General features: G+C 39.5%; 2 protein-coding genes across 10 annotated transcripts; one reads left to right on the plus strand and one right to left on the minus strand.

Annotated features, from left to right (window-relative positions):
* The first annotated feature begins 34 nt into the window (after positions 1-34).
* On the plus strand, positions 35-2,799 carry LOC136443494 (mitochondrial import inner membrane translocase subunit Tim13-B-like). Its single transcript, XM_066440793.1, has 3 exons — positions 35-239; positions 612-680; positions 1,764-2,799. The coding sequence occupies exons 1-3, from the start codon at positions 132-134 to the stop codon at positions 1,860-1,862; spliced, it is 276 nt and encodes a 91-aa protein (XP_066296890.1). The 5' UTR covers positions 35-131; the 3' UTR covers positions 1,863-2,799.
* A 380-nt stretch (positions 2,800-3,179) lies between these two features.
* On the minus strand, positions 3,180-25,226 carry LOC136438744 (SH3 domain-containing kinase-binding protein 1-like). 9 transcript variants are annotated; one of them, XM_066433778.1, is made up of 19 exons: positions 25,080-25,226; positions 19,038-19,195; positions 17,782-17,944; positions 17,476-17,499; positions 16,956-16,979; positions 16,072-16,308; positions 15,407-15,606; positions 15,166-15,229; positions 14,621-14,817; positions 14,016-14,060; positions 13,075-13,129; positions 11,377-11,430; positions 10,284-10,394; positions 9,332-9,484; positions 8,625-8,737; positions 7,680-7,751; positions 6,587-6,772; positions 6,209-6,338; positions 3,180-5,595 (listed from the first exon to the last, which is right to left on the minus strand). In XM_066433778.1, exons 1-19 carry the CDS (start codon positions 25,081-25,083, stop codon positions 5,402-5,404), a joined length of 2,184 nt encoding a protein of 727 aa, XP_066289875.1. In that variant the 5' UTR covers positions 25,084-25,226; the 3' UTR covers positions 3,180-5,401. The 9 variants fall into 9 exon arrangements, with proteins under 9 accessions (XP_066289875.1, XP_066289965.1, XP_066289794.1 ...); XM_066433868.1 differs by having other exon boundaries at positions 9,329-9,484; positions 14,034-14,060; positions 25,080-25,225; XM_066433697.1 differs by having other exon boundaries at positions 9,329-9,484; positions 25,080-25,225.
* Between the last annotated feature and the right edge of the window lie 57 nt (positions 25,227-25,283).

Raw genomic sequence — 25,283 nt, forward strand, 5'->3', positions numbered from 1 at the left:
ACTGATAGATTCCACTAGAAGGCGCTCGAGTAAGGTCCTAAAGCGGAAGTGTGAAAGGTCAGGTCAGTCGTCCTTGTGAAAAGGAGAGATCTTCACGTGTGTCTACTTCTCTGTCGATTTTGAAACAAAAGATGGATTTTGGCAGCCCCCCACCCGGTGGATCCGGTGTGAATAGAGATGAACTCATGGACCAAGTCAAGTCTCAGATCGCCATCGCGAACGCACAAGAATTATTGCAGGTAAAACGCAGTTTTTAGGAACCGGCAAACGCATGGCTGCCCCCCTCCCCCATGCCGGGCGCGTTGCTCCATCGTTGTTAGGGGATCGTTTACGGAATTGTAGAGTAAATAAACATGATATGGCAACAGTATTAAGGTACTTGTTTCAAAATTCTTATTGTCGGTTATGGTTCAGCTAGTCACTTTAATCTTTCCTGAGTCTTTGTTACTAGTACTGTGACTGTTGCATGTTGGGTCAAGGGTTTGCAAAGGTGTGTCATCATCACTACTACTACGAGTACTTTCTGCGATCATTGTTGCTGCATCATTGTTTGGCTTGATTTTTCGAAATCACACGGCATTGACCTGAATATCTATCTTGTTTCTCTGCAGAAAATGTCAGACAAATGTTTCAAGAAGTGTGTGACCAAACCAGGAACATCTCTGGACAACTCAGAACAGGTGAGTTCTACCATAATTACTGGTATTGGAAGAACAAAAGACTGCAAAGTTTCTTCTAGTACCTTACCTTTAGATGTTTCCAATCTAGATTTATAACGTTACATAAGTCATCATCATCATCATATTTGTTACCCCCAGATAACCCCGCGAGGGGCAAAGTAGTCTGCTTGGGTTTTCGCCCTATGTCACACTCATAAAGATGTGTCCAAACAATGGAGTAAAACAAAAACAAGCAAGTCTTTTTTTTCTGACCTATGACCATCTGTTTGTATGGCGTAAACCACTTCATGGCATAAAATACTAGGTGTGTACTCAAGTCAAGAGCATAAGTTGCAATAGACCCCTTTCCAAATACCACGGCCATTTTGAATCCAGGCCAAGCGCACGTGGTTCGAGCGCGGGAAAAGTAAACACCCGGTAAGACCAAGCCAGCGGCAAGGCGTCCCCAATAGAAACCAGCTTCGGCGGCGAGATGTTCTCCTCCTCGGTGAAATCCATCGATATATTTACATGGCACAAGTAGATGATATTGTTGTGGACACTTGGACTCGATATCGGCCAGTAAAATTGTGAATTTCTGCTACTTTTCCACAGTTCCTGCCGGGATGTTGAACGTGCGCTACAGTGATACAATGCTAATATGTTTACACCGCGTGCTTGTAGTTTCCCTAATAATGTTAGCTTAAGTCGAGAAAAATCCCGCCGCCGAAGATGACTCAACACTGGTTTCTATTGGGGACGCCTTGCCGCTGGCTTGGTCTTACCGGGTGTTTACTTTTCCCGCGCTCGAACCATGTGTGCTCGCCCTGGATTCAAAATGGCCGCGGTATTTGGAAAGGGGTCTATTCCCGACAGATTTATTTGATCCACTCACTCCAGGATGGACCCGTTCTTTTCTATAAGCATGGTAGTTTCTTTAACGATTGTCTAGCAATCAATAAGTTTGGCCAAAGCTCATCGGCTGTGTGATAGCGACTTTGTAATTGCAGAATAAAGTTTGATTGACTAACTAATGATCTTACAAACCATGTATACTCATTACTTAACGTTGCGTGTAACTCGACCCTTTATATCTACCCACAGAAGTGTATAGCGATGTGTATGGACCGGTACATGGACGCCTGGAACATCGTCTCCAGAACCTACAGCACCAGGTTACAACGTGAACGTGGGAAGATCTGAGGACATCCACGGGGAGGGGAGGTCATCTTCATCATTCACCAAGCTGTACCACCATATTCTCTAAGCAGAGGTTTCGATTGGGGGGCTAGTAGTGGGCCCAAGTTTTCTCCTGTGGAGGGAGGGCAGCGTAAAAAATTGTGGCCATCACTAGCCCCCAAACCTCTGCTTGGAGAATAGTACCACCCATCTTTTAAACCAGTCTGGCATCGACATTGTTGTTATTGTAGACAAACTCATTGTGTAAGACAAGTATTGTAGGATCCCAAAGAAGGACTCTTGTCCAGGTAATACTTTTTTTTAGGCTTTTCCATGGCATGAGGTTAAAAATGTACATTCTCTCAGTCATATGGTGTCATTTAAAGATCATACCTCAAACTGATACTTAGACTTGTTGTGTTAAAGTTGGACATGTGTACACCAACTTAACAAGTAAGTGGTACTGTATTCCAAACCAGGATGTTGATTTTATGGCATTGATAAAACAGCTGTTTTGTAGGACTTTGGTTACAATGAGTCCTTTTATGAGGCTACTGAAGATATTGACCATGTAATCTAAATCTTCTATAATGATCTGGATATCAATCATTCAAAGTCACCTGTGAGGATAAATTAGAGACTTTTGATATTCAATATGTAGGACTTAATTGATGCAGTAAGATGTGCACAGGAAGAAATTTAGAAAAATGAGTTCTTTTTCAAATACATGTACACTAATACCTCCCCAAATCTGCCATGTACCCATCAATGAAGGTACGTGTATGTCATGTATGTACTTTGATCCCACTAACTGTACAATACATTTGGTACTAACATTTATCTTAGGGCATTACCAAGCCCTTTATTTCATTGCTTGTTTGAACCTAGAAACCATTCAGTGGCTTCTGCAAATGATTTTGCTTTAGAAATTGGTCAGTAATAAAGAAGGAAAGTAAATATAGTTTTGGAAGTCTGTTGTCTTTAGTGTGTGTTTTATTTTAGGAGGCAGGACAGGTGGTGTGATCATATAATTCCATTTCTCATTTTTTAATCCCTCCCAATCTAAGTTCTGAAATGTTCGTGGTGGTTTTATGTTCACGATTTTTGTAATGACCTGTCTGCAAATATGCCTTTCCATTGTATCACTACTGTACTACAGAATTGGTTCAACCGTGAATTCAAAACTTCACAAAAGCTTCCTTTTCCTTTCTACTGTGAAATTAATTCCCCGCGAAGATAAATCAATTTACAGTTATCACTGCAACACCACTCCAGTGTACAGAGGTCCATGCAAAAGCATTTAGCACACACATGTACAAAAATCAGACACAGTCATCGCAATTATGCATAAGTACATTATATTTAAAGGCAGATGCAAACTCTAGATCAGAAGGAAAATATTCATATTTCGTCTACAATATATAAAGAAAAACTATATAATAGATGCCATAAAGTACTATAAAGATCTAGGCTGATACTTGTTGTATATAATGCTGTACAACAGCCCCATTTAAATGCATACAAATAACATCAAAATACACAAAAAATTATTCTCGTTTTGCAGACATTGAATGAAGGCCCCATAATGATAATAACAATAGAATTATAAATTGTATAACAGTATAGCTACTTCTGTGTGTCAGACGTCTGCAGCATTTTACCAGACAAGCTATAGACAAATCAAAACAGCCGACAGAAAGCCATAAGAGCATGTCACTATGTAGAGGCCTTGTCACACTCGTTCTGATTGGCTCATGAAAATAGAAGTGTTTTCATTGGCTACTGATCAACTGTAACCTGGCAAAGTAATCTGAATACAGAAATAAAATCTGATTGGTTACTAAGTGTTGTAATACATCCTTTCAATTTGCTGTTTCTATAAGAGTATCTACTTTGCTGCATGACAAACTTATAACTTTTGCAACACCAAATGAGTAAACTACCAGAAACTCTCCATAATCTTTTATCAGCTAAGTTTTCTTGCAAAAGGCACCAGCACCTATTCCACCCACCTACTTACATTGGTTGGAACCAAATGTGATGAAACCACACATAAAAGTTCTGTGTTGTTTTACAGGCATTCAAACATTTCTTGTGTCTTGGTGGACAGAAGGTCTAACGGACAAGTGCAGGAGTGTAACTGCCACTGAAGGCACTAGGAGAAAATCACACAGCACTAAGACATGGACTAATATTGCTTTCAGAACCTTGCAAAAAGACTAGTTTGCACTGTCTTCCTGTGTAAAGCAGAGGTGCTCAGTCAAGAACGTTGAACACGAAACCTAAATATACTCTCAACCAACCAGATTGGTTAATTTTGGAACATGTCATTTCATGGGATTCTATAGAACTACCATGGAAACCTCTTGGTTCTGTTTTGGAGTGCAGAGGTACTCTGGTATGAGACCCCAAAACTACATATCGACTACCAGTTCTTTTGGAACATTTAATCTTAATGGGCACTTAGTAACAGCAGTAGGCCTTAAAGTATACATTAAGTGCAGATTTGGTAATGTTACAGTACATGTACATAGGCACACATCTAATATAAATGTTGTTCATTGTTTTGCAGCATTGTTAACTGTTCTTTAATTAGGCTAACGTTACTCTAGCACCCTGTACAATGTATCATGCCATACGATTTACAATATGTTGCTGTGAAATGCTTTGATTTGGCAGGAACAAATCTCAACAAGTCAGAAGAAATTGTTGAATTCACAAAATAAATTCCCTGCCAAGTTAAAGTACTTTACAGTATTTCCTCTAGCTGGATAATTTGAACTGCTTGAGTTTGATTTCTTAAAGAAAAATTTACAAAAATGACATTACTTATACATGAGATGTAGTCTACCTGCAGTGTTTCACTGACATTGAAGAAGTTAGAGACAACCAGCTTTTACTGTCTATTAACCTTCAGCACTCTCTCTAACAAGTGTGCCAGTGTGCAGGTACATACAAGTTTGTACCATGTATAGTTGGTGAATAGGGGCACTCATCAAGTGCTGAAGGCTCAACTGTGTGACCTTTAACTTCCAGGTCACACAACTAGTACATACCCATTCAGAGCTGAAGAAAGATGGTGGATACTGGCTGTAAGCTTCTCACCAAGAAACATTTAGGCCTGTGTAATAGTTTTAAATCTATATGCTAAATGATGTACCTGCATGAGGATTGTTTATACTGGAACAGTGTAAGTTTATTCTATCTGGGTTCTTGGAAACTAGTTGCAGGTCTGTCGCGAGTTCTATAAGTGAAATCACCGAGAATTTCTTACATTTGTTCTGCAGTACTTACAAGTAAGGGATCAACAACACAGTTCTGAAGAGACATCCAAGAGACTATTACCTGATGGTATGATTATCAAAATGGTGCTTTCACCACCTTTTCTTTGCTGACTCCTATATGATTGAACAGACATAACAAGGTGTAGTGATGATTCGTGCTCATTTCCTATTTCCCCCAACAAACAGTCTCTCTATACATACAGTAGAATACAGCACCGAGATGGTCATGTTCGCCCAAACTCCCACAATCCCTTCCAGTCTTCCCACAAGGCCGCAGTGTTATGACATCACCAGCTTCTTGAGTCTGTCCAGCTCGACCTGCATGGCCATGCGAACCTTCTTCTCCTCGTCAATCTCGTTCAGGAGTTCGTTCATTTTGCGTCTCTGGTCCGACTGCATCTTGTTCATCTGTTCCTTCAGCGACCTGACCTCACCCCGCAGCTCCTCTACCGCCTTTTGGTCTAATGGAGTTCCTGTGGGAGGAGAAAGGGGGCGCCGATGAACACAGACCAGTCATGAACCATATACATTTGGATCAAGTGTAGACAACTGAAGCTATATATACAGCTCCTCTACCGCCTTTTGGTCTAATGGAGTTCCTGTGGGAAAAGAAAGGGGGCGCTGCTAGTCATGAACTATCCACTTGCAGATGTGAAGTGTGAATTGCTGAAGTTGTAGCTACCTTTTACTATACCATGCATTAAGTCCCTCATCCCACACAATACATTACAGTACTAAGATGTAGATGAAGTCCCTACTACATGTACATTGAATTTTCTATTTGTATACCTGGTGTAATAACAGGTGCTTCTGTAGGTGTTGTAACAGGTGGTTTCGTAGGGGTGGTAGGTTTGCTTACCTGGTGTGTTTACAAGGTGATTCTGTAGGGGTGTTTACCTGGTGTGATAGAGTAGGTTCTGAAGATTTGCTTACCTGGTGTGGTTACAAGTAGACCTGTAGGTTTTCTTACCTGGTGTGGTAACAGTTGGTTCTGTAGGGGTGGCAGGTTTGCTTACCTGGTGTGGTAACAGTTGGTTCTGTAGGGGTGGTTACAGGTGGTTCTGTAGGAGTGATCGATTTGCTTACCTGGTGTGGTAACAACTGGTTCCGTAGGAGTAGTAGGTTTGCTGTCCGGTCTTGCGGGTGGTTGAAGCGGCAGGGTTGGTTTTGCCCTGTGCACAGCAGGCGGAGGCGGTCTCTTCTCAGGCAGAGGTTCCTGGTGAGCAAGAAGGAACATATCCATCAATCCAAAATCACAAGCACATATCACAGCTGTTAGAATTATTGAAAGGAGTTATAGGTATAAAAGAAAGAAAGAAAGGGACACGGAAACCTGACTATCTGCTGCAATGCTAAAATCCACAATGGCTTAAAATGTCTTGTGATTCAATGATGAAAAAATACATTGCTATAATCCAAACAGCAGCAAAACATAATACTAATCATATGTACATGTATTCTCACCTCCTTTGTAGTAGGGGGTATCACCCCCCTCCTGAGAGAGGCCCCCTTACGGATATCCTTGGCCCAGGGGGGCTGGACAACCTCCTCCTTCTCTTCTTTTTCTTCTTTCAATTTTTCTTTTACCTCGGGTTGTTTTTTCTCCACTGTCTCGATCTTGGGCTCCTCCATGTCATTCCCATTCTCAGTCTGTAGACGAGAGAAAATATAAAGCATCATTTTGTGTTTCTATGCAAAAAATGGGTTTTGGTTGTGGCTTTCCAATGACTCTGACCAGTCCAGAAATAAAGGATGTTTATCTGTTGCTTGTCTCTAAGTTAAAGACAATTCCAGGGCAGCTTGGGTTGAAAAGGACATATCCCTTCTCTTCTAAAGGTTATCTATCTGTTTATTACACTGTTATGATGGCAAAGGTAAATGGTAAAACGCCTGTCCAACAAACAGTCAAGCAACACTTGATTTAAGGGTACAAAATGTTTAATGCAGATACTGATATTCTAAACCAATACACTAGAAGTACAACACAGGGACAAGGTATTGTTGATGTAGACTATCATTTTTTTTCTCCAAAATATTACATGTTGTATAAAATATATTCACACCATAATAAGCTTGAATATGAGCCAATAATATCAAAATGTTGCTTTAAATTTGTTGGAAGGTAGTTTGTTCAATATCTATTAATGGTTATAGGGGATGTTTATCTTCTATGTGTATACAGTACCGTCAGAGTTGGACTATATCAATATACATTTGTACTTTAATTTTTTCCTGAGTTTTGAGGTGACCTTTAGAGTGTTACAAGTGTCCAAGTTGATCAAACATTATGCTTTTGCTTGCTGGGCTTGTTGCAGACTACTTCTTCAAGGGTTATGGCATAGGTCTGTAGATAGAGTGTTAAACACAATCTATAATGGTTAACCCAGATCTAGTAAAGAAGTTAGAAGGGTGCAGTTATAATCCACAACACTGGACCTTCTAAGTGCTGTTTACAAAGCCTGCAAAAAGTATTTTCAGATTCTAAAGAAGTTACTTGAGTGAAAGTTGCTTGAAGGCACTGGCTTTTTCTGTGTATTTCATGACTGCACGAACTTACCAAGCAGTTCAGAAAACCACCAGTAGCTATTGGTCGCCTCCCTTTACTATTTTTCTTCCCGGTAGATACAAGCTGTGTCATGCAACAAGCAACAGAACAATACATGGGAGGTGTGCTGACTGTGTTCTAAGTCAACACATACATGTACCTCCAAATATGTGCAAGCCGAGGCAGGCAAACTGTGCAGGACATTGGTGGAAGGTGGTCTCAATGTCAGAGAAAAGGTAGCTATAGCCAAGTTCAGGTTGTTATAGCCAAGTTCAATAGCAAGACCTTGTACATGTGGGAGAAACGTCTAGCAACTGGATGGTGGAAATCAAAGCAAGGTCTTATAAGTGCGATGTCAAGCCAATGTTTTATAGTGTATGGTGCAGATGGACAAATGAAGACAAGAAGTCATCATGACTGCCTTGAGTTTTGTGCTCTGAAAGTCATCTTGAAGCCAGGCAAACATGGAAGAAGCTCAGGACAATCAAATCAGTGTCATCTTGCATCTACATGTACAGTAACTGGTATGTGTGGACTCCTTGCTGCACATCTAAATGTCCCTTTTTTGTTATATGTTTGTATTCATATGATACGAGGGGACCATAAATGTGTTTTTTTTTTTTTAAATCAAATGTACAGATTCTTTTCCATTTCTTTTTCAGATCTGTTTATTTTTATTTTGTTGATATTTAATCTTAACATGGATACAAATCTCGTCAAAGGCCAGTCTACCATTTGATTAACATAATAGTAATCATCATATTGCACAATAAATTTGTTGCAAATGAAGTTGACCATTCCCAGGTATATTGACAAGAATGTATTCCAGAGTAAATTGAACATTCCATAAGTTTTCCCATGCTAGCCACATGTTTAGCCTCATCCCCATTATGCTCTATCTTTATCTTTATGTTTCAACAAATATACAAAATAGAACACAGGTACAGCACCCCTTACCTTGGTAGGAGAGAACATGGAGGGGGGTCTCCTGTTGGGATGTTTGGCTCTCTGTGCTGTCAGGTGTGTCAGTTTGTCAGGTGACACCTGGATGTGGTCGAAATTCCCCAGTTCTGAAAAATGCAAGGAAAACAGTTAGAAACACATTAAAAAAGATGTGTGGAAATCTAGATTAAAATTCTGCAAGAAACTTGAAAAATTGATAAAATTTGTGCTTTTCTTATAACATGATCATTTGTCATTCTAGTTTTTGTACTACCACATGCTTGGTTCCTCTGACTTTTTTTTCAGTCTACCCTTTTCCAATCTTCAACAAGAAATTTTGACATGCAATGATAATGTCCAAGCTACTTTCCTTTTCCTACCCCTATGTTTTAATGCACAGGGAAGAAGACTTGACAACAGCCCTCACCAGATAAAAACATTCTGTAATGTCACCAGATCTCTGCACTTGGCCTGAAGGTCTGATGAAATCTTTCATTAATTCATGATGTCCTTTTAAAGCCCTTATTAATTCATGACTTTGGACTGATGGCCTTATTAATGGATGATCGCATGAAAGTCACAATAACAGCAACTTTTCCAGATAACGTGAATTTATTTTGAACATGGAAAGTCATCATATCAAACCAATAATGTATCAAGTCATCATCAACAGCAAGTATCTAACATGGTGCAAATAATGTTTGATTACATAAACCTACCACCTTCTGTGTTTTGTTCAGTGGACGATGTAGAGTTGAGAGATTCTGTACTTTTCGCCAAGGTTGGTTTCTTGGCTGCGGTAGGAGGACCCGGCTTCTTGGGAGGAATGATCGGGAGGGTGGCCGATTTTTTGTCCAACTTTTCCTCAATTGAACCTGGGAGAGAAGAAAGCCTTGGGTGTGAAAATTTTGTATCTGAAGAATTTCATTAGCTACGTATACGTAAAACAAAGTTGTACATGCATAAAGGGATATTCATTAAGTTTGTGTCTCCAATATTTTGTTGGCTGTCAGTACAACTAGGGTTGTAAGTCGTCCCTTATTATAATAACTACGTATGGGAGGCAAGGATTTTCTGGCCGTAAATAAACCATTTGGCACTCTCAGATGACCTCAATACAGCAGAATTGCGCAGGTTCGGCTAGCGGACTGCAAGTTTTCAATCCACTCACACCAGGATCACTCTTTCAAAGAACCATGGTAGGATCTCTAATCTAATGGTGCAGGATGCAGAAGTAGCTTTTATTTTACATGAGACTGGCAGCCTACAACTGACCCTCAAAGAATTGTAACTGTTACATTTTGAAGCAAGATGCATGTTGGGGTTGAAAACTATAAAGGGATGGCAAAATTTCAACTCCAACCTTCTCATCTACAAGTCTTCTCATCTGTAATACAGTTAGACATGGCACAAAATGGGATGGAGAAAAGTTTAACATATTGTTTATCTGATTGATCACATTCTTTCATGCTGGACATGGTTGGATGGGTGGAAGAATGGATGGAAGGAGAGATGGATAAAGAGATGGCTAGATTGATGAAGGGATAGCTATATGGAAGGATGAATGAATGGATGGAGAGATGGCTAGATGAATGGAGAGATAGCTACGTGGAAGGATGGATGCATGGAGAGATGGATGGATGGACGAAGGACACCCCCCTGAAACCCTCTCACCTGAAGGTTTGGGGGGTAGTGTGCCAGGTTTTCTACCCAGACTACCCAGAAGCCTGGAGGGGAGGTCGTCGAGTTTGTTGGTTGGTTTGTCTGTGTGCTCCTGTTTTTCAGCTGTGTGCGCCACACCAGCAGTGCAGAAACAGACGGGAACATCATAAGCAACCAGCTCAGACAAGCACAGGGTTTACGGCTCGCACAAATCATCGCAAATCATAAAAATAATTCAGACTGAGAGAACAAGCAGTTACAAGCAATAAGAGGTTAGCACACACACAAAAAGTTACAGTGGAGAGATGCAGAGAGATACTGAGATATTGACAGAGTTAGTGACACATGCTTGTGTTAAAAAAGACTGTCAAGGGAAGGAAACTAGTGTTTCTATTCCAGTACAGTTGGAGAAAAAGTTGTGTCATCTGCCTTTCATATGAAAAGACAGAAAAGATTCAACCTCAAGTTTGCAAGTTTGGGTTTTGTAGGGAGTGGTGAGTTGGGATAGTGTGTTTGGTCAATGATACTGCTACAAGGCTGACATGTTATGGTTATTGTTATCAAACTGAGGGGTTCTTAACAATGTTAGGTAACAGACATCCTGTATTAGTATGAGAAGCCACATATATATCGTGACATTACAAGTTAACATGTTCTCTTTGGTTAGTTGGAAAGAAAAGCTTCCACATGTAAACATAACAGATCAGCAGTTTAAGGTATTTCCATGAACATAAATAAAATTTCGTTAGTAAGAAAACTATTGCAAAAAAAATCATGCTAATGTCTGTCCACGTGCGAGTTTAACTCTACAAAGTAATCATTAGACGATAAACCAATTCTATACTATCTTCCATTTAGCCATTTCTATTTGTCTGTGCCTACAATATTCTTTAGTTTTCACTGTGTTTTTAAAATCACAGCTTTTGTGGTGACCTCTCATTGTGACCTCATCCCATTGCAAACACATGTTCTGTCTTCAATTGTGTTCAACTGCAAACTCATAGAGATACCGCAAAATCTCGTTATTTTTAGTATGCTGCAAATTTTATGTTCGGGGAACTAACTGAATCTACAATACACAACTCTTTTCCCCACATGTACCTACCTTTCTCGTCATGCTTCTCTTCGTGCTTCTTGTCGTGAGAAAGTTTGTTTAGACCTGACAGGAAATACACAGAAAAGAAATAATCATCAACAACACAATGATTTCATCACAATAATTACAGTACAAAATCACATTCAAATCAACCCTCTCTCTCTCTCTTTCTTTGCTTTATTGTTCATCAAAAACATTGTTCAAATCGTTTTGTCATTCTTGGGATTGTGATATTTAGGCAACATTCTGAGCTGGTGTGTTACGCTGAAGGGCTGTTTTATCGGCTATACAATACAATAATACAGATACATATTTCCACTCATCGCAGATGGATTGCAATAAGATATAAGCAGTCATACCCAGCTTGAAATATATTCTGAAGGAAAAACATGCATACTTTCAAATAATCGTATGTCCAGAGAAGGAGTGAAGCGTTACCTGGTGAAGCCAGACAGGGTTAGCAAGGAGGACAGAGCTGAGAGGTGGAATAGACAGTGTTAGGCACAGCTCCTAGTGGTGCTAACACTTACAGACACAAGAGTTGCAGTAGAGAAACATTGAGATAAACTAGAGGAGACTGATTGACTTCAGCAGCGGCATAAGCATAGAACAGCAGTAAGGACAGTGAATAAAGTCACAATTTCCTACAATATCTTTAGATTCTTTATATATCTAGTGCTTAACCCAGATTTGCTACTAAACTTCACTGTAGCAGATAATTGCATTAGTTGTATTATGATTATCAAACATTGAAGTAAAATGAAATTCATTTTTCAATTGAGAACACCTTGCCAATGAAATATGAATTGTCTTCATTAATGTTTAGCACTTAAATCCCAGATAACAAAATACAAATCTCATGCTGTAAAGTACTCAAATCAGAGGGTAGGTCTGTTTCATTTAATTATTTTTGTACGTGCATGACTATTTATAAATCGCAATTGTCAAAACACCGAATGGTCTACATATCATATTCTAGCTCTGCAAGACAGTGATGAAAAACAAGATGAAAGCTGCCTATAAGCCAAACACTGAAAAGCAGAAAGAAACCAGAAAAATGTTGAATTTCTTTCACTAACTTTACTTACATTCACCATGTTGTGTTGTGACCATCATTCAACAAACAGAAAACGGGAAAAGGGAATGACAAGGAAAACGAAGTACAAGAGGAGAGAGAAGGATAGAAAGAAGGAAAGAGAAGGGAAACTGAATGTTAATGAATCGAAGGGCAGTACTTGGCATGGCTTGTTATAAAGAAAAGAAAAAGTTTGGGGTACTGGGTACATGCAAGGCTGTCACAAACAGGCGGTGAAATAATTGTTGCTTACATGACTACCTCTTACACTATCCCCTCCCATAATAAGCATACATCCTCCTCATCAATTTGTGAAATTTCAAACACCAAATCAAGAGAAGAAGTGGTCGCTATAGCTTAGTTTAAGGGCTGGCATAAACATGTTGAAGTTAACAAAGTTTACTTTTAGAAAAAGTGCATGCTGCACTTCAAAATTAAGGGGGGCATGATGATCTACAGTAACTTAGCCATGCAAAAAAAAAATACCGAAAAGGGAAACTATGTACCAAGAAAAGCAACCATTTCACACTTGAACGATATAATGATCATAAACCTGTCCTAAAAATGCCATAAAGAGTATGCTAGAACACAAATTTCTACATAATTATATAATCTAAGATTCTTCTCTTTACCTCCTACAGGTTTGACTGAGGCAGACGGTGGCGGCGGCTTCTTTGGTCGGGGAGGCTGTAAAACAAGGAAGGAGAAAATTAGGACAAATATCAACGGTACTGTGTCGATCATGACCACAGCCCATTGTCTTTTCAAGACGGACAGAGGTAGCCTGGTATCCAAACCGGTACCTATTATAGCTCCTGAGTCTCTTCTGTCCATTAGTAGAGAGGACAGAAGAGACTCAGAAGCTATAATAAGGTTTGCATACCAGGCTTGGACGGAGGCAGATGATGATGATGTGTCGACATTGTAGTTTTGTTCTCAATATTTTATATTACTCAGCAAATGGCCTCAGGGAATAACCCTTATGCTAGCTATCATCTTCCCTGTGTCCTTTGGGAAGATGATAGCCTTAGGTCTATTTTATCTTAAGAGTTGAGAAGGGGGAGTCTTTTTACCCACCATCAGTATCCTCATACACTCTCCTTTCATTTTGACAGAAATTTTTCAACTGCTCTCCCCATTTTAAAATGGAATAGCCTTCAATATTATAGAATCTTAGCTGGAGAGTTGCAGAGAGTTACATGCTGTAAGTTAGTCATAATTTTCATTGTAATGTCATACCTAGTCTACATGTATTTTCCTACCTACTGAATCAAGTCAGGCAGTCAATATTAAAGACAGTCACTATCAAAATTTGAGGCTACCTGTCACACCACCTTTGACTATTTTTTTATGTTTTTCTTACATGTGCCTGCAAAAGATCTTGAAGAAAGTCTTTGATTAGCCCTTAATCTACCTTTTGCAATGCCATTAATAAAATACCTAAAAAGCATTGAATACGTCATCTAGCATTTAACAAAAACAAAACCTTACACCAGCCACCAAGACCTTTACACAGGATCGTCCCACATTAGTGATCAGGTTATTTGAATTCAGTGTCTGTGAGAATGCTTACAAGAACTTTCCGTTGTACCTGTCTAGGCGGCACGTCTGGCCCCTGCTACAGGGTAACAAAAACAACGTAAACAGCTACATTTGTGGTAAACAAAACATATCTGTGCTGGTGTGGAAAAAGCTGGCAGGTGCAGGGCACAGGCGGTGCAAGCCAAAGAGTTGTCTTTTTCATCAGTAGATAGGATTACAGTCAAGTCTTATGTAGGGATGCAGTGAAAGGGTGCTCTCAGAAATTTATTCCATAAACTTGGGAAAAGATTTACAACTACAAGCCAGTAGTACAATTGCTCTTTAACCTTCTCCCTGCCTTCTTTTGCTCTCAAATTTGTATTGCTGGTCAGGCAGCAGGGTGAAGGTTAAAGAAAGAGCTTGCAGATCTGGAAGGTTTGTTGAGAACTCTTAGCAATTATTGTTAAAAGAGACACATAATGTTCATAAATTGTCTCAACTGTATCTTTTCATATCATCTATTATCTATACAATTCTAGGCAAAACAACATCCTTTCCCAGTTAAATAAAAAGACAAAACAGACAAACAACATATCATAACCATTTCTTACAGCTAAATTTTATGTTGATTGGATCACAACGGAAGTGAATACAAACCTCCTCTGGCGGCAGCAGTTCCACAAAGTTGTCAGGGAAGACGCCGGTCCTGCCGCCGACCTCTCCCTCCCACCAACCGCTGTCCACGCTCTCTTTACTCCTGATGATGATGACCTCCCCGACCTTCAACGTCAGCTCATCCTCGTTTTCTGCGTTGTAGTCAAACAGAACTTTCGCCTTTTCTACTGGCTTGGACGCTGATGAGCAAAGAGAATATAGAACACATGAAAACAAGACATTTTACCTCTGTCATGGAGTTGATGTTTTTACAAGCGTTGGCTGTAGGTCTGCTGACAGGCAAGCAAAATATTTGACTACATCTGTCATATTTTATTGGTAGTGGGATCTAAGGCCTCAGCTAAGCTGGATCAAGATCTAGGACTTCTCTTGTAAATTCTTCAACAGTGCTATGCACCAAACAGTTTGCATGTAAAGCCTACATGTATTTTTAAAAAAAGCACTTGGCAGTCCGTCACTTTGTAAATGTACTCATCAACACAGAGTGCGTGCACAGAATATAGTTAAACCACCTGATCATGACTCACCTTTGTCCTCCTTAGCTGGGGGTTCACTTGGGACAGGCGGAGCTTTCTTTTTCAGTGAGCCACTCTGGAAATACAGATAGCATGAATGAGACAAGACGCAAAGAAGCTGATACATGTACAGGAATAGATAGATTTAACAAATTTGACTATTCACTGCCAAAATGTCATGGTAAAGTTCTTATTCCAGATCTGTGTATCACCAATAGTCTTCAAAAGTTTGCTGTGTCTCCATTCGACTCACCTTGGCAATGTTGTCTGTATGTGAGTGTTTGTCTTTCTCGTGGACAGAGTCTGTTGCCTTGGTGCGCAGTGTAAGAGGACTGTTGCCAAAGATGTCCCCCAGGCCGACACCTCGCACTTTCTTGGGCTGTTTGAGCTGCTGCTGGGGTTCACCACTCGGGCCGTTCCTTTCTTCTTGTTGTTGCTGTTGTGGTGGTGGAGCTGAAGAGTAAACAAATGCAGAAAAAGATGTTTGATTCAGATTCAATTTTATGGAAACTTTCCTAATAGAAGTGGCAGATAGCCACTGTTAAAATGAGATGGTTCTGCAATATCTCAAGATTGGGCAATAAAGCAGCCTTTATTTACAAATCATTTTTTACACAGAATCAATGAGACTTCTGAGTATACTAGAACAATGAAAGTAATACGCCAAAAGACAGTCACTCAAGAAACTGGATAAAATGGCGCATTTTCTTGGCATATCTTATTACCTGGACGTCTAGCCTTCGTCGACAAATAGCCCTACCCACCTCCATCAAAACGGAGAAATGCAAAATAAACAACACAACTGTTTGACAGACATCCAGTCACTTTCTCGTTGTTAATTATCGTAATTATGAGGGACAGTCAGGATCGCTGTATGGATCACAACAGTCTTTCACATATTCATTGCCTGCATCTTACCAGTTTTCTCTTTCTGCTGTTCCTCAATGTTTTCCTTATCCTCCTCCTTGATGACTTCGACGAAGTTGGAGGGGAAGACGCCAGACTTGCCGTTCAGCGACCCTTCCCACCACCCCTCCTCCTCCTGCTTCAGAATCTCAATCACGTCCCCGACTTCCAGGCGCAGTTCGTCCGTGTTTTCTGGGGCGTAGCTGTAATGTGCTTTGCAGCGCAGCTTTCTGGTCTTTTCGGCTTGTGCTAATAAAAAGAAATACACAAAGGTCATGGCTTTTGTATTACAGTGCTGAAGATATTGGGAGTACTTGTTCCTCATTCATTAGAAAAGAGAGGGTCAGAAAGAGAAGATAAGGAGGGAACATTTTGTCTTCTTGACAAGGCCTTGTACAATTACATTGTACTACGATAAATAGGAGATCTCCATAATTTCTTCGTTCCAAATTGTATTATGAAGTATTAAAAGTACACTGATATAAAATCATTCAATCATTTTACAAACTGTGAATTATATACAAATTGAATGGGGAACATCGCGAAATTCCCATTTAAAATTTTTCATCCTGTCAAATTGAAAATATTTCACATTGAAGATTTGAAGCATTTATTGGGGAAAATTTTTGATGACTGACCCAATCATTATCTTGTTGGTCTCAGAAAAATTAAACTTTTCAAGGTCATAGGCCATAGGTCAACTTTCAATAGTCTTGGAAACATTAAGATGAGTAGATGTGACATAACAAACACAAAGCAAGGATCTCAATTATGATATATTATCAATGTCATTTTCACAGCTACAAGATTATGGAGGAGTGATCTATTATGTTTGACCTATGCCCTCTATGACCCTTGACTCAGAGTGAGAGGGAACCTGTTTATGTTAGACTTGCCTGGGTCTCTCCTCTGCACAGTGGCTGTGAGTTAGGACGATAAAGATTCAAGTTAATCAACATAAAAACCTAACTCATAAATAGCGTGAATCGCTACCCAGTTATGTGCTCTAGACTGGCAGAGGGAAGAAGGCTACATGATAGAACAGCAGCAGCTCTTCTATCAGTAAGCTCTACTCTCAGGCAGACTATACCAGCGTGCCGCAGGCTTCAATTGGCAGCACTTTTGAATTCATGCTCAATCTCATGACACATGTGATAGCACATTGAGTTTGAGTTAGAGTTTGCCATAGAACAGTGTTCCCGACTTTCAGGACAATCATCTGAAAAGGAAGAGTCCATGCAGAGGGATCTGACACATTATTACAAGCCCGGAATTGATATCTGGAATAAACCAGGTAGCTGTATGCATTCAGATTGAGGTTGGATTAACTGTCAGAAGCTGGTACATTATGCCGATCTGTGGTTATTCAAAGAACATGTTTTCCACTTCCTGTTTGAGAGAGCGAGTTCCACTTGCCTGAGTTTCGCTTGGGCACAAATGCTGCACAAATGACAAATAGACAACAGTCACATCAAGACAAGTGAGACAAGGCCGTTACGGTTGCGGAGGGGAAATCTACTCGAAGGAAGGGAAGGATGTTGTTTCATCTGGACGAAGGAAAGAGGACTAAGGGCTTTGGGATAGAATGGTTAGGGTAACATTTTATACATACACAACAAAAGTTGACAAAAACAACAAATAAGGAATAAGGCTCTTTCTTCTAATCTAAAGACCATCTTGTGGTCAATCCTGAAAAAATTTTTAATTCATCCTTATACTTACGTCTTCTGGTGACACCCCCCTCTCCAGGCGGGGCCATGCCAGCCAGGGGGACCCCCCGCATGCTCAGCTGGGACGCCAGCTTGGCAACGTTGCCCCCCTCATCCTTATCATGGCTGTTTGTCTTGTCTGAAGGTTTGGCCGGGGGAGACCCCTTCTTTATCACCTGTAGAAAATATCACAAACTTTTACTTAGTTTTAGGAACAGCAATTTGTCTTTTTTAAGTACAACATTCCTTACAAATAGATGCACATTCTAAACATCTCAAACATGTAACATGTAAACAAAGACATTTTGCTAATAAAGTATGTATAAATCCATAAGGTCATTCATGTAAAGTATGTATAAATCCATAAGGTCATTCATGTAAAGTATGTATAAATCCATAAGGTCATTCAAACATGCCCCTTGCTCAGCATACCAGTTGTTGTTGGTACGCTTTTTCCAAGAAAAATTCTTTTGGAAAAATAACAGTTTTTGAGTTGAGTACTGACAGAATTGCCGACAGCAGTTCAAGGTCCAACACCAAAGAAAGAGTCTCAGAATAATTTAACACAAAGAAGAGGGTTGAAACACAAACTGGTTAAGCAAATGAAGTTCTAGGACCATGAATGTTTTGAAGGTCATGGAGCTCTTCCTAAAATATTTCTTTCAATAGGACGTGCCACGTGTGCATAGCTTACAACATCTGTTGTGCACCACAATAGCAAAGGCGCTGCTTTGAATAACTGACAAATGCATGACTTGGTACAGGTGGCAGTGTTTTATAAGAAATTTTACACAAAAAATGTGAAGGCCAGGAATGATTTTCTTGACAATTTGGACTTTGAACTTGAAGTACTATGATTTTTCTTTTAATCAGTTTAAGCATTCTTCCAGGACCAATAAGTGTTAAAACCCTGCTAGGAAAAAAAGATAGGAGCTGTGCATGGAAACTGTGACACAAACCCTTTCCTCATCACTTGGTGAGAGCAGCTTGTGGGTGGATAAACAAGACCGGGTGGTGGTTAATGTGCAGTGCTCTAACTAAAGCTTTGATGCTCACCAAGTTTAGTGAGATGGACTATGGCAATATACAATACTAATTGAATTTAACTGTGATACACACAAAAAAACTAAACAACAAATAATTTTACATGCTACTGAGCACTAGGTTTGAAAACCTTTTCCTCGTTTAATTTAAAATCTGTGTTTTTTCATTCACCTGTGACCAGCTCTATATAATATGGTACCACAGCCCCCCTCCCCCATGCCTGACCTTGACAAAGTTGTCGGGGAACACGCCCTTCTTTCCGTTCAGTTCGCCCTCCCACCAGCCGCCATCTTGCTGCTTCACGTTGGTGACGATGTCACCGATTTTTAACGTTAACTCATCGTCCAACTCTGCCTCATAGTCAAACTCCACCCGTACCTCAACTGGAAAGGAAAAAACAATGAATTGTAATTACGCCTTTGACAAGAATACTAATTACATGAGCTTGAGAAGTTGAGAGCAAATTTTCGTTTTATAACAGAACTTTGCATATGCAATACACACAAATATACACTTATATGTATTTGTGTTATAACCATACATGTTGTATAAATAGGTACATTAAAGCTAAGTCGTTCCTGAGTCACTGACAATGTACGAAGTTCACTTACATTTACATTTATGCAGCAGGAGGCAGTGACAGAAGTGTAAAAATGTTGGCAAAATTCAATCTAATGCTGAAGTAAGATTCAGAAGTAATGTTGAAATGTTACGTTTCTGTTCCATTGTTGAGGGGTAAGATCAAGAACTGTCTGAAGAAGTTTGCATGCTTGAAAGTTGCCACATGAGTAATTACTGTATACTACAGCTAGCTGATTAACAGCTATCAAATATTAATTGGACCGCCCCTTTAATCCATCCCTGTATGTTTACTGTGTACTGTATATTGGTAGAGTTCCCCAGTTTCAGCCCTTATCATAACTGATCAGTCCTTATCACAGCAGCCCCAGTCCTGGTGGTTTCCTCTGGGATCAGCAGGCTTCCTCCCTCCCACACAAACACCCTACTGTCCTTATATGGTCCTGACATCTAACTTGCCGTAAATTTGTCTATTTTTTTGGGAATATAAAATTTGTATTAGATGGGGAAAGAAGTTTTTCTGTGTATTCAAAGTTTGTGGTTGAAATAATGCTGTAGAACAGTTTACTAGTGTATTCCAATTGGCAGTGGAGAGGTCACTACGAAAATAAAACCACTGCCAGTGCCAACAATTTAAGATTTACAGCACTACATGTACATCATGGGACAATCTTGGGATATCCCAAACAATTTGGAATTTGTTTTGGAATGGGTTCATCTGAACAATATAGGTGCATATGCTGTTACAATGGAGTTTGCCTTTCAGGAGAACAACTGTTCTTTGTTACCTACAGCTGAACAAAATTGTAGGTTGTAACAACTTTCCCCAGCAATTTGCTAAGATCATGTACATATACGTACCTGCAAGAACCCATTGTTATCATGCTATAAAGTAGAAGTTAAAGTGATAGAAACCATGGGTACTTTGAAAGTTTGAGTTTTTTTGTAGACAAATTGCAGGTTGCTGCCTGACCTACATAGTAGAGTCGTCAGATCATCGTCATAAGAACATACACATTACGACACATCCTCTTTTTAAAGTGTAGTTTGTCTACTGCTAAATATACATTTCCTTACCACTTCGTGTGAAGGTACAACAGGGTTCAGTGCAAAACAAACAGCTTAACGTGTGAACCTGCTTCAAAACATTTCCTGGACTAGGGCTGATATACAGATAGAGTTCCTTTTGGGGGCAAGAACACATTTCACAACCTAAAAAAGACATTATCTTTTTTTGCTGAAGTTTCTGATAGATAAAGCAAATAGCATACAAATTGTGATCGTTTCTATTGTCTTAACTTTAAGCAATAGCTATCAGTTGCCTTTTTACACTCACAACCTTCCTCCAGAGTATAACTACAATGTATAAGCCATCTACTATGTCCCAACATGTGTACCTTGTCACCCAAGCTATCACTGACCCTGTACCAGGATACTTGTCATCGCCATAGCAACACATCAGCCCCTGCTGCTGGCTAGACCTATAAAATATAGCTTATCATAGTAGACAGTTGCTGTACAATATGGACAATATTATCTAAGGATTTCTGATTACATTCAAGATTTGTCTAAGGAAAGAACGACAAATTTCAGTCCGGCTGTTTTAAAGTTTGCATACATGTACATTTGTGTATAGCAAAAATTGCAAAGGGTCATGGCACCCCCCTCCCCAATTTTGTTCTCTTTGCACGTTCCCTTGGTGATTCCACATGGGAGCTGCTGGTAGTACTCATCAATAATAGAGGAGAGCACAAACCACAATTGATCTCAGATACATGGCTATCAGTTGGTAAGCCAGTAAGATATTGCTTTACTAGTCTAGCTATGCACACATTTGATTCTATGAAAATAAAGAGGTTGAGGTAAGCAGGGCAGCCCCTAGACTAACTAAGGACAAAGCATGACACTTTTTTGTTAGCTAGTGAAATGCGCTTTACTACGGATCTCATTTTTAGCCAAGCGCACTGGGTCACCCCAACTCATTTCTATAAGCAGGTTCGTTTCTTTTACGTACAGAGGTTTGACGCCACAAGCAGAAAAATTATGGAAAGTAGGAAGCACACGTCTATTATATTTATATATAACTGTTAATCATATGAGGATTTGATTGAAAGCTGACAAACCAAGATAGCAAGTAGCTGGAAGGAAACACATTCAATCGGAACAAGACTTGTACAGGAACAGGTTTGCACGTCTACATGTGGCAACAGTATCCATGAAGACTGCCAACTGGGACGACTCCAAACAAGAAGAAGGGGGTGAGGGTGGGGGGTGGACAGTATTTATCTTTCTACTGTTGTGGACACATGTATTTCTACACACATGTACCTGCAAGTATGCCATCATTCTCTCTCACTCTGGGTTTCAATACTGTTGTTCAGTCACCATACCAAGAGTGTCTGTCATCACTTGAAGAAACACATACACTATCCAGCTCCTAGCATACTGAATACTGTACATTCTCCCGGTACCAAAAAGCCAACCTACACATACAATTGCGACAATCCTTTGCAAAATATGAATGACATGAAATAATCTTTCGATAGCTATACATCTATAATATGTAGCTAAGAAGTTAAACACATAGCTACATGTTACATTGTAAGAAACACCTACCTGTACTGTCCATTGTTCCACATTTATACAAGGTTGTTTGCATCTCAACTTTGCACTGCCCTTTGACCCACTATAAAGATAAAGTTCTGTCTTTATCTGTCTTTATATACAGTAGATATTGAAATATTTGCGGTGGATTTATTTTTGTGCTTTTAGCAGTGCCCCTTCACCATAAAATCATGACACCCCAAATATGCGTTTTTGTGTTGCAGTAAAATGTAAACATTGTTTCGACCGCAAATTAAAAAAACATCAAACAACCCTTCCACTTTTAACTCAAAATTGAATTCATGTAAAAATAAGTTAATTTACAGCAACCCTTGGTTCTTCCACTGTTTGATCACTTCACTGATAGCAATAGTCAAGATGGTTGCTTTTATCTTGGTATGAAATTGATGTGTTTTTTGTTAAGATGTCAACAGCTATTCCACTGTATATACTAGTATTAATAAGTACAGGGAGCAAAATATTTTGCATCATATTTTGTATACACTTTTCTGTTTTTAGTGAATGCAATTTGTGCATTGTTGATGCTGTGACCTTCAATTAAGTATGATTACTTGAAGATTTCATTTATTCTAAAGTATTTGTACTGATTTTTACAAATTACAAACACTTTTCTTTGTATGAAATTGTTGACAGGATTTCTAATAGTATCAATTTCTTGTCATCCATTTGTAAATGTTTGCAACAATATGAAATATGATAGCAAATAGGAAGACTGATAATGATAACCTCAGGGGTCTCATTTAATTGACCTTGACGAGTGTACTGACCCCCTGAAAACAACACCTTCCTACCTAATCAATTATGCAAACATTCCTGCCTGCCCAGTCACCTGAAAGAAAGCACCTTTTATCCAGCAATTTCATTACAACTCTTCACACAATCTATGTTACTTTTCTGCCATTCAGACAATCAATATTTGGCCGTGGCAGAAGGACGTTTTGTAAATTATTAAACACAGGGCATTGTTCACTCCAGTTTCTTGAAAACTATTTGATTTTTCCTGAGTTGAATCTTTCATGACCGTGACCTTAAAATACCAACAGTCTGCAAATTTGTCCCAGACTAGCCAATGAGGTGATAGCTACTGGAAATTCTCATAGGTGGTGATTTTTCACTCCCACACAATTCTTCAGATACTGGATATAAATAACCAAACAACCGCTGGTAGACTACAAAAATGTACATGTATATTCAAAGTGACCTCTTATTGTTGACATGTTTCTCAGTCTTAAGAACAGCTTCAAATGCTGATGAAAAATTTCCAACCCATGATTTTATCACTGCTAGTACATCAGTTTAAAAGTACATATTCGTGATGAACTGTTAGAAGCCTACAGACATCTCTCCCCTCACACTGAACTGCCATGTTAACACAGACATGGAGAGACTCAGCTATCCTGTCTGACCTTTCACTCTGTATGCACTACCCTGCTACATACACCAGCTGTTACCTTAACTATTGATCCAATACACACTATGTCAGACTTATGGTATGCAAATGGTTGTGTTATTTTTACCTGAAATTCTAGGAAAGACCTCTCATTTTGCACTGTACTGGAGTCTTATGCACTGTCTTCAAATCTATAAATCAAATTGTAATACTGGTACAAGTGACAAGCCCTTCTTTCTCTTGACACGTGTCTATTTGTGGACCTGTTTCGACTAAGAGTCATTCCAACAGAAATATTCTGAAAACAGAAACATCAGATAGATTCAAGTATGCTGTCTTCCTTCCACTAATAGTACTACATCATCTATTGTGAGTTGAAGACTGTACAGTACACATACATTGTAAACAGGCTTCCTCTTTGTTTTAACACAGCCCAAGGAGGTTCCCTAAAACCTTCTTGCACAGCCTAATATACCGAGCCTTCCAGTGTAACCCTGCTGAAGTGGGCAGGAAACAGTTGTTTCCTGAAAAACTTGTACATGATTCAGAGTACAGAGCTGAGATTTCACAAACACATAGGAGACAGGCCATGTAATGTCTCTTCCAAAAGGAAATTGAATCTTGAAATAATATCCTGCCGGGAGTCATTCTTAAACAGTTTCACTTCCTCTTTACCTGAAAGAATATGTCTGTTCTTTGTCTCAAAGGCTACAATAGTGACAACCAATCTTTGTGGCTTATCAATTTTGGTGAAAACAAAAATATGCTTACATCATCAGTATCACCAAATTCCAATGCCAATTATTTAGTTACAGTTACACCAATGTGCTCAATGACAGAAGTTTCAAACAACTCTATATGAAATGAGCATCAAGAATCTTTCAAGAACAATAAACCAAGAGGATAACAAGGAACCTGAGTTAATAGTTATTTTTTCAAAAAGTATATGGGATCCTTCAAGGTCTTAGGGGATGTGAAATATCTATGGAACAGCTGCTACATGTAAGTAACAAGTATGGGAATTCCTCCATCGTAGCAGGTGCATATTTGTACCAATGGCTACGTAGTACAAGAACCGCTTTGATCATCATCATATTTCACCTTGCAAACGCATATTTTATCCAAACAATGCAGTTACCTGCACGTGTTTATATGATCCCTAGGGAGACGTTTGTCTTTGAACCTGTCATTAGTTATTCAAATCACAACCAGGTCAACACCATAACATCCTATCTATTATTAAGTAGACATATGTTGGTTGACAGGAATGTAGGCCTAATGATTCGTCATCAAGCTAAGAATTTAAGGTGTAACGGTAACTGATTGTTACCTGTCTCGTCTCAAGGCCCTTCAACACACCTGAGTCCTTGAGAATGTGAACCCAAAAACCTCCTTGACCCAAGACATAGCTTCTCTGGCTTAGAATATTTAAGTCTTTGTCGTAAAACCTGTTATAGAAGCCATGTAAGTCTGATTCTGAACAATGTGAACCTGTCCTACATAACGTCATTGCACCTGAATCCAAGAAAACGTGTCATTTCTTGGGACTTCTTGCCCCAACCTGCCTACCCTCTTGGAAACCAGGAAGTGGCCTCCCCCTCCCCACAACCCTTCCCCACCTCTAACTCCCCTCCCCTCTCATTGCCCGCCCGAAGAATGGTTCGGGGACTCACCCATGGTTCATTCCTTCCTGTGGTAACGGGTCGATCCCGGTCTGGAAACGATTTTAAGCGGCAAACTCGGAAGAAAATAAAGTTTTAGCTGCAAACTTGAGCTCCAGCTCAGGATGTCACGTGATCTTATAAGCACAACAGAATGACCAGAATGCAAGAAACCTCATGTTCATAGCTGGTCACACTTTTCGCAGGTTAACCAAA

Source organism: Branchiostoma lanceolatum, chromosome 1, assembly GCF_035083965.1.
Source record: "Branchiostoma lanceolatum isolate klBraLanc5 chromosome 1, klBraLanc5.hap2, whole genome shotgun sequence".
Classification (NCBI taxonomy): Eukaryota; Metazoa; Chordata; class Leptocardii; order Amphioxiformes; family Branchiostomatidae; genus Branchiostoma; species Branchiostoma lanceolatum.

What these genes read in the sequence shown, in the direction of transcription:
- LOC136443494 (XM_066440793.1), top strand. Translation starts at nt 132, where the DNA reads ATGGATTTTGGCAGCCCCCCACCCGGTGGATCCGGTGTGAATAGAGAT. An exon ending in ACGCACAAGAATTATTGCAG is followed by an intron (nt 240 to 611) that starts GTAAAACGCAGT and finishes GTTTCTCTGCAG; the next exon opens with AAAATGTCAGACAAATGTTT. An exon ending in CTCTGGACAACTCAGAACAG is followed by an intron (nt 681 to 1,763) that starts GTGAGTTCTACC and finishes ATCTACCCACAG; the next exon opens with AAGTGTATAGCGATGTGTAT.
- LOC136438744 (XM_066433697.1), bottom strand. An exon ending in GGGGGGTGTCACCAGAAGAC is followed by an intron (nt 17,500 to 17,781) that starts GTAAGTATAAGG and finishes TCATTTGTGCAG; the next exon opens with CATTTGTGCCCAAGCGAAAC. An exon ending in ACCAGTTGTTACCACACCAG is followed by an intron (nt 5,596 to 6,208) that starts GTAAGCAAATCG and finishes CTCCTCCCACAG; the next exon opens with GAACTCCATTAGACCAAAAG.